This window comes from Pseudochaenichthys georgianus, chromosome 23 (assembly GCF_902827115.2).
Source record: "Pseudochaenichthys georgianus chromosome 23, fPseGeo1.2, whole genome shotgun sequence".
Lineage (NCBI taxonomy): Eukaryota > Metazoa > Chordata > Actinopteri > Perciformes > Channichthyidae > Pseudochaenichthys > Pseudochaenichthys georgianus.
Window position 1 is genome coordinate 18,606,339 of NC_047525.1, and position 13,590 is coordinate 18,619,928.

Sequence of the window (13,590 nt, forward strand, 5' to 3'; positions counted from 1 at the left end):
TAAATATATAAATCTAAATATACTTCATAACAATGGTGGTGTATTTCCATCTTGACCATTAGCCAGTTCAGCCGTGTAATATCTGTTTCACGCTGGCACACAATCCATGCCAGGTCTGACGAGTTGCTTGGTAACACACTGTGTAAAACATTACAAGGGATTTCATTGCACGAATGGTCCCATCCTCCATATCCATCAGGGATTTTAATTTGATCTTGATACATGTGCCACCATGGGGCAGCGTTGACTCTTGTAAACAATGCCTGTTCTCCACCCACACAGGTTCACACTTCCAGGTGGGAGGTGTAGTTAAAGTGTAGGGTGTCATCCTACCTTTAGTGTCTCTTTAGTAAAGGGGCGTTTTTATTCATGTTTACTGCCTTTATTTACTCTCTTTTGGATACTTTTGCAAAGGTTCTAAATAAGGGAGCATGTCCCCATATACTCCTAATTACTAGTAGACCGTATGGTCACATAATGCTCAGCTAGTAAAAACACAAGGTTGCCATAACAACCTTTATCAGCCAATAGAAGCAGCTAAATTATTGTGGGCAGGTGCATGCCGGTGAACCACTGAGCCCAAAAAACAAACATCTATAAATGCAAATCTACAGGCCAACCAAAAAGTAGAAATGCGTGTTTGACATCTTTTAGTCATTTAAATTCTCATTGTGGAGATGACTCTTTTCACTTTTCGTCTATCGTTTCTTGTCCCTTTAAAAGGGGATTTTCGAATAGCAACATCTCCAAGAGCAGCATATCCGAGGAACAATAGACCGCATTATGTGCGCCTGATAATGTATTTTGTTACAATCGTTGCTGAGGCACAGGAGGAGCCGTAGTTGAGGTTGATATTTGATCACGAGTCACTTAGACAACATAGCAACAAAATCATTATCTTTATTCAATGCCATATTTTCCCGAACGTATCACTTTCTTTGTGGATTAAGTGTCTAATTCCTGCCACAAGTGATGGATTTGCATTCATGCTACGAATAGATGAAAACGTTTTTTTTAAAACATCACTCAAGTTCTAATTGAGTACTCTTGGTTTTGAAAATAATTTATTTTAAAGCAAAATAATTCTTACATTTACAAGGGTCTTAATAAAATTAAGATCATTGCTACTTCATCAGAAAACTACTTCCCTCGGCAATACAAAAAAAGAAACGGACTAAATCTGACATGATAGAATGCATTTTGCCTTCGCAGGTCTTTCGAAATTATTTTCTTTCCTCTCATGCCTAATCAAAGTAGTCCTCTATATCAATGTTAGGGTTCAGCAGCTCCTCTCCATAGGGTGTCAGATCCATCTCGTTGAGGATCAGGTTTTCAAAGGTCTCCTCCAGGTCTGTTTCCCCGATTAGCACAGCTCCCACCATCCGACCTCCACTGAGAACGACCTGGAACAGGAATACAGCGGTAAATTGTGTGAAAATGAAATCACACATGTTGATTTTTCCAATAGTGGGTAAAATCAGTTTGATGACATGAGAAAATACATCTACAGTATATCTACAATTTGGAAAGATCAGCTGATCCTGTTTTGCCTCTGGCTCAATAGCAGCATTAGACCATATCCACAGAAAAACAGTGGTTTCTTTCACACTGCGACAATCAATCAAACGGAAAATCTTTCTAATGGCATTTGGTGCCACAGGAATGTCTAACAGCATCCAAAAAGCTTGTGATTCCATAACGGCGTAACACATCAGCTGTAGGTCTGATGACAATACGACTTTGGAAGCAAGGGCCTTTATTTTGAGGGTTCCTGTGTGGCATGCTGGTATACAATTTAAGGACTTACTCTTTTTTGTGGCAGTCATTATTTACAGTCCGTTCAGCGACTCAAGAGACAAGAATGGAGTGGATTGTTTCACAAGTAGCGAGTTTACAAGCTAACACTAATATAACAAAAGAAGCTAAATCATCAGCAGACAATATCTAATGGGTTGTGAGATTGAATGTTGGAAAATGGCTTTGTCCACATTTACCCATCCTATTCTACTTTTGAAAGTATTATTGACAAATCAGCAATTCAAATTGACCACAAAAAGAAACAAGAATAATGCAAATAACAAAAATAAATTCTGGAATCTGCATTCATATGTTAACTTTTGTTCACAGAGATAACTGCTTACATTTCAGCCTGGCATGTATGTACATTAACACACAACAGAAAAAGTGTACTGTTTTTCTCTTAAGTATCACCTTGACATACTCCAGGCCTTTGGTACAGCGTACCAGCAGCTCATGGTCGGACCCCAGCCCCTGTCCATTAAACTTCCCCAGCAGGACCACCTGTGAATGACCAGCAGAGAGGAAGTTGTTTAAATACACAGTGGGAATGAGCCTAGAGGTAGGAACAAAAGGCTAATATTCAGACTGAAGGCAAAAGTCAGCCAAATCAGATATAACCTTTTCAACTCTGATTCAGGCCACTTTGTAGGTTGTTTTTTTTTACACATTAATTTAAAAATAAAACGAAATGCTATCTTTAAAGGCGTACATGTGTTCTTCTGTACAGTAAGACACTGTAGTGCATGAGAGTTGCATTATTTAAATTTTAGAGTGACCAGTTCACAATGTAATCTGATATTGGCCACATTGGAAAGAAAAATATGTAAAAAGCCAAACTATATCTGAATTGAGCACTAAGACTTTTGAAGGGACCTATAACCACCTTAAAAGTAATGGTTATAATTTGTAGGGTAGATGATTAACATATGAGTTATTATTTCAACACATGCACTCCCCTGCAGTGGAAAGTCACCTACCTTGTAGTTGAAGAATTTGGTAATGTGTGAGAAGAGTTCGAAGCAGAAGTCCAGTTCTATTGGTTCTGACAGGACTTGTGCCGCCATGCAGCGCCCGGCGTACCAGCCCATCTGACGGGCCTGCGTCCACAAACGCATCTGCACACAGCACAGAAACAACTCTTTCACATGTTTAGGTGAAATTATAACACTCTTTTTCAACTTTTCAGCTTTGCAGCCGTTTATAGACTTATCTAACTCCTTGATGAAACATAGTTATATTTAGCTCTCCTGCCAATGCCATGGGAACTGAAACCTACACTGACGAGATTCAGGACAAACTGCCAGGTGCAGTGTAGTGGTGCTGAATGCAACCATTTATGTCTGGCCCTATTTTCCCATTGCTCATTTTAATTTGTAGAGCTATATACATTTTGAATGAACAGAATTGAATCAAATAACATTGGTTTGTATCGAATTGTGAGCAGTATGGGAAAAGTGATGATACATGAAATATATCAGAATAATTTTCAGATGGCATCTTTACAACTCTAGTATCGGCTGAACTGGCTAATGACTTGATCGTGTACCTGCTGCCACATCGGGCTGTGTTCCCAGCATGCAGTGCACACGTCTCCTGCAGCATACACGTCTGGCTCTGATGTCATCATGTGGTCATCTACCTGCAGGCCCCCATCATCTGCCAGAGCAAACTAAAAAAGGTAAAACCGAAAAGAAAAAAAAAAAGGAATTCATACCAAATATATGACTAATACTTTATAATGAGAAAAAGGAGACACAAAGCAATTTGCAAAGTATTTGATGTAAAACATACGTTCATTTTGATAAGGTGGCTGTACATAGGGAAAGCCTTTCATTGGGAACTTAAGCTTATAGGGACAATTCACCCAAAAATCTACAATGTTGTTCCTTTTACCTTGAGTGCTATCAATCTATCTGGATTGATATTCAGCTTTTGGAGCCGGAAGCACCAAAAATACATTAAAGACATTTAACAGCTATGTCTCTTTCAAGAAATAATGATCAGACAGCGAGAATAACAAGTGGCAACCCTCATCAAAACAATATAGAGTGATAAATTGTGCTGCAGTTAAATATATATATATATTTGTATTTATATTTTGGGGTGAAATCCTTTTAAACCAAGAGTGATAAAAGAAAACCTGTCCTTTGGTGACATCTAGAGGTCTTAACACCCAACTGCTTCACTTAACATCCAATATGGTGTACTAAAAGATGCAGACTTGTAGTGTTAGCCAAAATAAAAGGCTAATTCTTTCTAATTTCTCTTTCATAACTAGCCTACCCTTGCAATTATTTTCAAGACATGGTCCTGTTCATAAAGGCAGAGCTAATACTCTTTGAACAAAATTGTTGCCATTTGTTGTGCTTTAGTTACTAGCTGTACAGTTATGTGACCATATGATGGCAAGAAACAGAAGGATTTACTTGAATCTGAGACCCTTCAAAGCAAATTGTATTTATTTGTCATATATAATAATAATAAATAATAATCCTTATATTTATTATTGTGCTTTATCAAAGACTCTCAAAGCGCTTTACAAATACACATTACACATACAGATCATATGTAATGGTCATCTACTGTGGACAATACCCACAGGAGCAAATTCGGGTGAAGTGTCTTGCCCAAGGACACAACGGCCTGACGCAGTGGGGCGGGAGCGGGTTCCCCAACGCCCCCTTGATCTGATGATCAAACGCACAGACCACTGCGCCACCCGTCCACACCATATATGAGTTTACTTGTTTAATGTAATTGTAAAACCATTGGGCCACTGAAAATACACAATAACAACTCAGGAGGGAGCCAGTCTAGATTTCCTTTTGAGGGCCACCAGCTGCAGAGAGTTAACTAATTAAAGGGACGTGGCCCCACAGCTGTGAAAACTCAGCAATCAGGTGTCCATTTTAGGTAGCTCTTTCCTGGAGCGTCAGACAGGCAAAGACATTGGAGTCCTGCGGGAGTAAGACTGGCAAAGACATTAGAGTCCTGCGGGAGTCACGAGGGAGTCAAAGAGGAGGCAAATCCTACTTTGATTGAGCTAAGTATCGCTGGTGTTTTATTTTATTTGGTTGTTTAGCCCCTCATTCTATAATCATGTGTTTTCTCCATTCCTGTTTATGTGTCTTCTCGCAATTATCACTGGCCCCGTGTATCTCGTAATCGATATAACCGGCCTGCTCTCGTCTATCCCACGTGCTCCACTGAGATCCAGCATCTAGTTTCAGGCGGCCTGTGGAACTGCCAGTCAGCTGTTCCTAAGGCTGACTTCATCTCTGGCTACGCTTCCCTGTAGTCTCTGGATTTCCTTGCTCTCACTGAGACGTGGATTACTCCATTCAACACATCCACCCCAGCAGCTCTCTCTACAGCATATTCCTTCTCCCATACACCCAGACCCACTGGCAGAGGAGGTGGCACTGGTCTCCTGCTCTCTCCCAAATGGAGCTTTTCCCTCTTCAAGCTACCTAACTTCACTCCTTCCACCTTTGAATTCCATGCCGTCACAGTAACCCTATACAATTAACCATTGTTGTTCTCTACCGTCCACCAGGCGCCTTGGGGGACTTCTTGGAGTAATTAGATCAATATCCTCTCACACATCCCTGAAACTGGCCCTCCCGCTGTACTTCTCGGAGACTTCAACCTCCAGACAGGGAAGATAGACGAACTAACATCTCTGTTAACCGCCTTTGCTTTCTCACTGTCTCCGTCCCCACCAACTCATAAAGCTGGCAATGTCCTTGATCTCATATTCTCAAGGAATTGCACTACTTCTAACCTCTCTGTAAACCCGCTCCACACATCCGATCACTTCTTCATTTCATTCTCTCTACCCCTTTCCAAACATAACAAACTAATCTCTTCTGATCCTGCACCTGTCCGTTGTAACCTTCGTTCCCCCTCTACCTTTGCCTCATCGGTGCTCTCAGCCCTCCCTTCCTCTGACTCATTCCAATTGCTGCCTCCAAACTCTGCTGCAGAAACTCTCCTCTCTACTCTCTCATCCTCTCTGGACTCTCTCTGTCCTCTCACATCTCGGCAGGCTCGTCAGTCCCCTCCTGCTCCCTTGCTAAATGACGCACTGCGTGCTAATAGAACCGTCCTTCGGACAGCTGAGCGGAAATGGTGGAAATCCAAACACCGTGACGACCTCCTAACCAATCAGGCTCTCCTCTCCTCTTTCTCTGCTTTGATCTCTCAGGCAAAAAGCACTTTCTTTCAAGATAAGATCCAATCTTCCTATTCCAATCCTAAAAAAATATTTTCCATCTTCTCCTCCCTCCTGGACCCTCCCAAAGCCCCTTCCCCCTCGTCCCTTCTGTCAAGCGACTTTGTTAACCACTTTGATAAAAAGGTTGATGATATTCGCTCTTCTTTTTCTGACTCACCTCTACTCACCGCTGGGTCACCAGACCCTCCTTTCACCCACACACTGACCTCCTTTTCCCCTCTCTCTCCAAGTGAGGTTCTTACCCTCATTACCTCTGCCCGCCCTACCACCTGTCCTCTGGACCCTATCCCTTCAAACCTCCTTCAGACTATCGCTCCTGATATTCTACCGTTTCTCACCCATTTCATCAACACTTCTCTAACTTCTGGTCCCTTTCCAAACAGTCTCAAGGAGGCAAGAGTAAACCCTCTCCTAAAGAAACCCACTCTCAACCCATCTGATGTTATAAACTACAGGCCTGTCTCTCTCCTCCCGTTCCTGTCTAAAACACTTGAACGCGCTCTCTTTAGACAATTCTCCTGTTATCTCCATAAGAACAACCTTCTGGATCCGCACCAGTCTGGTTTCAAGGCAGGTCACTCCACAGAAACTGCCCTCATTGCTGTCACTGAGGAACTGCACACTGCTAAAGCAGCCTCCCTCTCCTCTGTCATCATCCTGTTGGACCTGTCTGCTGCATTCGACACGGTGAACCATCAGATCCTCCTTCGCACTCTCCAAGAACTTGGAGTTTCAGGCTCTGCACTTTCCCCTCTCACCTCAAAGACCGCACCTACAGGGTTACTTGGAGAGGGTCCGAGTCCGACCCTTGTCAATTAACTACAGGGGTCCCTCAGGGCTCTGTTCTTGGTCCCCTCCTCTTCTCCTTGTAAACAAACTCGCTCGGATCAGTCATTAGCCCGCATGGTTTTTCATACCACTGCTACGCTGACGACACCCAATTAATGCTGTCCTTTCTCCGCTCAGAGACCCAGGTCATCGCACGCATCTCTGCTTGTCTAGCTGACATCTCTCAGTGGATGTCTGATCATCACCTCAAGCTCAACCTTGACAAAACTGAAGTGCTTTTCCTTCCGGGAAAAGATTGTCCCACTCTTGACCTAACTATCAACATCGGCACCTCTGTTGTTTCCCCGACTCAGACTGCAAGGAATCTGGGTGTGACCCTAGATAACAACCTGTCCTTCACTGCAAACATCGCTGCTACAACCCGTTGCTGCAGATACACGCTTTACAACATCAGGAGGATGCGTCCCCAGCTGACCCAGAAAGCAACACAGGTTCTGGTCCAGGCTCTCGTCATCTCACGCCTAGACTACTGCAACTCCCTCCTGGCTGGTCTACCTGCATGTGCCATCCGACCTCTGCAGCTCATCCAGAATGCAGCGGCTCGTCTGGTCTTCAACCTTCCTAAATTTTCCCACACCACGCCGCTCCTCCGCTCCCTCCACTGGCTTCCGATAACTGCTAGAATCCACTTCAAGACAATGGTACTTGCGTACCATGCTGCGAATGGATCTGGCCCTTCCTACATCCAGGACATGGTTAAACCGTACACCCCAGCACGTGCACTCCGCTCTGCATCAACCAAACGGCTCGCTGCACCCTCGCTGCGAGGGGGACCCAAGTTCCCATCAGCAAAAACACGTGGGTTTGCTATCCTGGCTCCAAAATGACATCAGGACAGCATATAGCTTACACACCTTCCGGCGCAGACTGAAAACTCATCTCTTTCGACTCCACTTCGAGCGATAGAACTATTAACAAAGCACTTATATACTAATAAAGGGCTGGCTTATCTAAAGCCAGTTGAGTAGCACTTGAAATGTTTTTGCTCTATGAAGCCTGATGTACTTATATGATTCTGTTTTCTTCAAGTTTGTATTTTGTTGGTCGAACGCACTTATTGTAAGTCGCTTTGGATAAAAGCGTCAGCTAAATGTAATGTACTTACATTGTTGCCATGGAGAAATGGCTCAGTGTTTGGCACGACACCGGTGGCGCTGACAACAAAATCACAGCCAAACGTTTTACCGTTGGTCAGTTTGATGTAAACTGGCCAGGATCCTACTGAGAGGAGAGAAAAGGTTGAAAAGTGACACATAAAAGGGAAGGATGAGTCAGAGTTCAGATGGAGCAGCAGCATGTCTGGTTCTCACCATTCTCATGTCCGAGTGTTTGCGGAGGGGAATTGAGCAGCTCCTCAGAGGTGAAGATCTTTTCCACCTCACACTGATATTCCAGTGAAACTCTGCGGGTCCCCTGAACACATCGGCAGGGAAAGGAGGTGGAGGAGAAAAGGAGGAAGGTATCACAAAGCAGAAGGTCATATCTACACGTATAGACCTCCCAAGCTGATCCATGCTTTAGGAATCCCACAGAGGCTCTCAATATCAAAGATAAACACACTATCTCACCTGCTCTGAACCTTGAAGAACTATCCCTTCATGCCAGTCTGGGCCGAGGGCACTGCCAGCCTCTGTAGAACTAGAACCTTGCCTTCGTGCATGTCTATCTGAAAACACACATTAAATGTTTATGTCGGTCGGAAAGATTCTACGAAAAGAGAAGAGAAATCCACATGTAGGGAATAAACCAAAGATAGACCTGCTGTGAAGGTGTGAGATCCTCCAGGCGCTGGTTCCTCCGTGGTGTAGCGAGGTCTCTTACAGGGAGTGTCTTTTTCTGGTTTGGCAGCCTCCAGAGATGGGATGAGGAACTGTGCGGCCCCCGCGTCAAAGAAGGTGTTTCCTATGGCCTTGTCCTTCACTGCCCAGATCACCTCACAACCCTCCACTTCATACCTGTGCAGAACATGTACTCTCATTCAGGAGAAACGTACACATTATTATTATTTTTTTTCAGTATTTTGATCATAGTTCACTTACACTAATTCCAGTGCAATCCCTCCATTGCCAACAACAACAATTCTCTTTGCCTTGGATAACCGCTTCTGTAACTCCTGAAACAAATAAACAGCGAAAACTGTTAAGCATCACATGTTTTTTGCTGTTATGTAACTTCTGTTTTCATCCTACTGCATTCAATTGCTGAGATTAATATAATTTAATTTAATCAGGCAGTATGATCAGTCTTCACCACTGAGGACAAAAACATTCACAAGAACAGCAAAACAGAAGCAACACAACTAATACAATAAATAATAATACGGCTAAATCAAGAACTCACTCTGTGACTTGCGGTGTCCCCCAAGGATCAGTCCTTGGCCCCACCCTTTTCACCATATACATATCCCCTCTTGGTCGTGTCATCAGCCGGCATGGAATATCTTTCCATTGCTATGCTGATGACACACAACTCTACATCAGAGCAAACCCAACCCCCTCTGCACCTCTGCCATCATCCACAATAACCACATGCCTGGAGGAAATAAAGGTGTGGATGAAGCACAACTTCCTCCAGCTAAACAGCTCCAAGACTGAAGCCATTCTTATTGGCACTCCACATCAGGTCTGTTCATCTGCCATCACCAGCATCACCTTCTCCGGTCAGAACATTCCACTCTCAACAACGGTTACCAATCTGGGAGTTAAAATGGATCCTCACCTGACCTTTGAGGCCCACATCAAGCAAATATGCAAGACCTCTTTCTACCACCTGAGAAATATTGCGAAACTCCGCCCCACACTCAGTCTGCCAGATGCTGAAAAGCTTGTCCACGCCTTTGTCTCCTCCAGGCTGGACTACTGTAACGCACTTCTCATTGGGGTTCCTAGCAAGAACATTCAGAAGCTGCAATACATCCAAAACACAGCTGCTAGGATCCTGATGAGAGTGCGGAAGTACGAACACATCACACCCATCCTCAAATCACTGCACTGGCTCCCGGTCTCACTCAGGACTGACTACAAAATCACCCTCTTCACTCATCAGTGCATATATGGAAATGCTCCCTCCTACATCAAGGAATTGCTCACCCCACAAACCTCCACGAGGAACCTACGTTCAGTAAAGGCAAACCTCCTCATCCCACCAAGGACAAAACTGAAGACCATGGGAGACCGAGCCTTCTGCTCCGCTGCTCCGAGATTGTGGAATGCCCTCCCAAGCCAGCTGAGGACACCACAGACTGTGGAGGCTTTCAAAAAAGGCCTAAAAACGCATCTTTTTAGAATAGCGTTTAACTAGATTTTTAAATCCCCCACATTATGCCATGCGGGCATGAATGTCACAGCTTTTATTATGTTGTTTTAATTGTTTTTTTATTGTTGTTTTGTTTCACCCTTTTAATTTTTAATTTTGTAGCACTTTGAGTTTTGTTTACGCAAATGAAAAGTGCGCTTATAAATAAAATATATTATTATTATTATTATTAATAAGTAAAATGACATTTAAAACAACTACATGAATCATTAAACACACCAGATAATAAGCATGTATTATTACATTGTACAACTGTATGCAGGTTTTTATTGCCTTCATTTTTTAAAACTGACAACAATAAAGACATTGTAGTAGCGGCAGTTGTTGAAATGTTACTGGATGAACCTTTGTAAACAGTGTTCTAGAAATGACTATCATAGCAGAAACATCACAGAAATAAGAAAATGGCAAATCTTTTCTTTGTTCTATTTCAAACTGCTTCTTGCTTTTGAAAGAACTTCCTTATTAGTTCAGACCTGCATGTCGATGAAAATAGAAGCATCCAGAGTGATGGGGTTGTACCTGGGCGCTGTCTGTGTCCCGTATCCCCAGGACGTAAGGGTTTTCCTGGGTTAGGAGCTTAGGTCTTCCCCCGCCGCAGATACACAGCTTCTCATAACCAAAAACCCGGCCATCTGTAGTTTCCAAAGACTGAGAATAGAAAGAAGAAAGGGAAATAGTGAATCGTTCTCACATCCAGCTTAGCTATTAATTTCTCCTTTTGAGAAGTAATGTTTATTTTCACTAACTAGTTAGATTAGATCACATGCTGTAACCACATGTCCACAAGGTGGCGATAGTAGACAGATAATAGTAAATACACCTTATGTTGAGATGTTGTGCAAGAAATCACTGTCTGAATTGTATTGTTAATACATTTTAATAAGTAAACAACTAATCTGGAATAACAGCATGCATGGCTTAAGTTACAGTTACATAGACATATTGTTCTTGTTATCTAATAAAGCAAATCCAACCAGATACAACGTCTTATTACCATTACACACTCCAAAACAGCTACTTACATGTGACCGTGTGTGAAGGGATTTGACAGCAGAGTGGATGACAGTCAGGTTGGGAAACTTTTCCTCCAAAACACAGGATGCTTGTTCTTCAACATCAAACTCTTCCAGTGTTTTGGAAACCTTTGGCAAGCCAAAAAGAAAGGGTGCAAGATAAGGAGAATGGCCTTTGATTGACATTTTCTTTATATTATTTTCTGGTGATGCATGAATTGGCTGGGACACCAAGGAAGCAACCATGTCATCTGTTAGTGTACATAAACAATGTGTTGTAAAGGTCATCATCATCATCATCATCATCATCATCATCATCATCATCATCATCATCATCATCACCACCACCACCACCCTGACCTGTCTGTAGTTTGTCACGGTCTTGATATGGGGGCTTGCTGTGATCAGAGCAACGTCAGCTGACGGAATCTGTGATGACAGCTGTCAATGAAAATTAAGGTTAATGTTAAGTAGCTACATTGCATGCAGTAAAGTAATAAAGCCTATGGTTCATATATTTATTTTGTAGACACCTACACAAATTCATATTCACCTGCTCAACACATGTGACACCCGCAATGCCGCCTCCTACAATTATAAACCTAAATGTTTTCTCTTTTCTATTGGCCATTCTTTAAGGTAATGGCTAAGCTAACGCTAACTAGCTAACACTAGCTCCTTTTGCATTTGATGTCTAAATGGTCGCTATATTAGATTTCTCTCTACATGGAGACGTTGGTAAACATTTAAAAAACCTATTGGCAATTGGCTATAGTGCTAAAATGCTCTTAGTAAATTGTTGTGATAGCTAGCTGACCACATTCTTCTTTTGCACATGCCAACCAGTGCACTGAAGAAACGTAACTTCCTTGTTTACAATTAACTACGGCAAGCAGCAGGAAACGTTTTCAAACGCAAGTCTTGCAGTACACTTGACTGAAGGCACCCGCAGGTATGGTTAAATACCAGATGTAAAATGTTAATCCATGAAGCATGTTCAGTTTAAGGATCCAGGTGTTCCAGGCGTCACTTACATGTAATTATTTGTTAACACTGACATAATTAAGTATTTTTCTGTGATTAACAGTATTCCACATATCTGCAGTGTAAAATCACAGACAAGTATTACCTTTTTTACCCCTACCTTTAATTATCATGTCCCGATTGTCTTGTTTATAAAATCATACATTTATATTGGTCAAAAAACAATTAAAGTAGGGGCTACCGTTAAAAAAACAGCAATTAAACAGCGTTCACTTTCTCTCATAAACAAGGCATCAAGGGAAAATATAAAGTCAATTTGCTAGGTGATACTAATTGGAACAGAAGTGTACAGTAACAAAGAATTCTGTACTAATACTTAATGCATAATTTAATATGTTGCTGTACAGTGTTTATTTGCATCGAGAGGAAAGTGTAAGTGCATTACATATGTGAGAGTAAAATTTGACAATAACAGCATATTATGTCATAGCTAACATAAGAACATATGTTGGTGTCTAGTTCTAGTCTATGCATTAACGGACCTGTATCAATTAAGTGGGAGCAGGTTACAGTCCTTTGTTATGTTTATATTTGGATCTCCATTGTATCTCTAATGTCAGAGATTAATGTTGTTGCAAATCATATCTAAAATTCCATCAAAACATTCATCCTCCGTCATTACTGCAGTGATAAACAACTCACCACCGGATAACAGTTGAAGCACAGTGCCATTTGTGGTTTTACATGAAGTAAGTGACAGATCTTGACACGATCCCCATTCTCTGCAGGGCGTTTGGGCGATAATGGCTCCATTGTTTTTGGATTCATCAGCAAAAGTCGGCACTTGTTCTATTTTTGAAAAACCTTTTATGCCGTTGTTCACCATCCATGGGAGTATTGATGTCAGTGTCTGAGATGATTAGGTCACTGGTAATCAAACACGGGTTAATGCTGTGCGTCATACCTACCCTCTTGATTTTCATTAGGTTACCCTGAATAACCTCTACAGAGCACATGACTACATTGGATACAGCACTGTGATCACACATATAAAGGAATTTGGATAATGGTGTTTGCTCATAAATTAAGAACACTGTATTTCATTTATGCAACATATTTTATATTTTGTCATTGATAAAAATTGCTCTTTTTTTCTGGATTAATTTCAATAGACTGTGGGGGTGCTTCTGCATTAAATTAAGCCACTTTTTCTCTATTCCAAAATGCCACAAATTACTGTACACTATCACCAGGAGTTAAATAGAAATGTGTAAAGGGGAGCCCGGGAAATTGGGGTTAATAGCCTCCATTATTGATCGCATTATGGGATCACAGCTAATTAACCTGACTATATTTCTTTACTTGGCCTGTAAATGCTAAAGGTTTTTA

The 13,590-nt window shown here is 42.0% G+C and overlaps 1 protein-coding gene across 2 annotated transcripts; it reads right to left on the reverse strand.

Annotated features, from left to right (window-relative positions):
- Positions 1-1,047: 1,047 nt before the first annotated feature.
- pyroxd1 (pyridine nucleotide-disulphide oxidoreductase domain 1) lies at positions 1,048-12,083 on the reverse strand. 2 transcript variants are annotated; one of them, XM_034075285.2, is made up of 13 exons: positions 11,771-12,083; positions 11,578-11,658; positions 11,227-11,346; positions 10,724-10,852; positions 8,926-8,999; positions 8,645-8,841; positions 8,455-8,552; positions 8,197-8,299; positions 7,992-8,104; positions 3,347-3,469; positions 2,778-2,915; positions 2,212-2,301; positions 1,048-1,403 (listed from the first exon to the last, which is right to left on the reverse strand). In XM_034075285.2, the coding sequence occupies exons 1-13, from the start codon at positions 11,846-11,848 to the stop codon at positions 1,245-1,247; spliced, it is 1,503 nt and encodes a 500-aa protein (XP_033931176.1). In that variant the 5' UTR covers positions 11,849-12,083; the 3' UTR covers positions 1,048-1,244. The 2 variants fall into 2 exon arrangements, with proteins under 2 accessions (XP_033931176.1, XP_033931175.1); XM_034075284.2 differs by having other exon boundaries at positions 7,992-8,107.
- Positions 12,084-13,590: the final 1,507 nt, after the last annotated feature.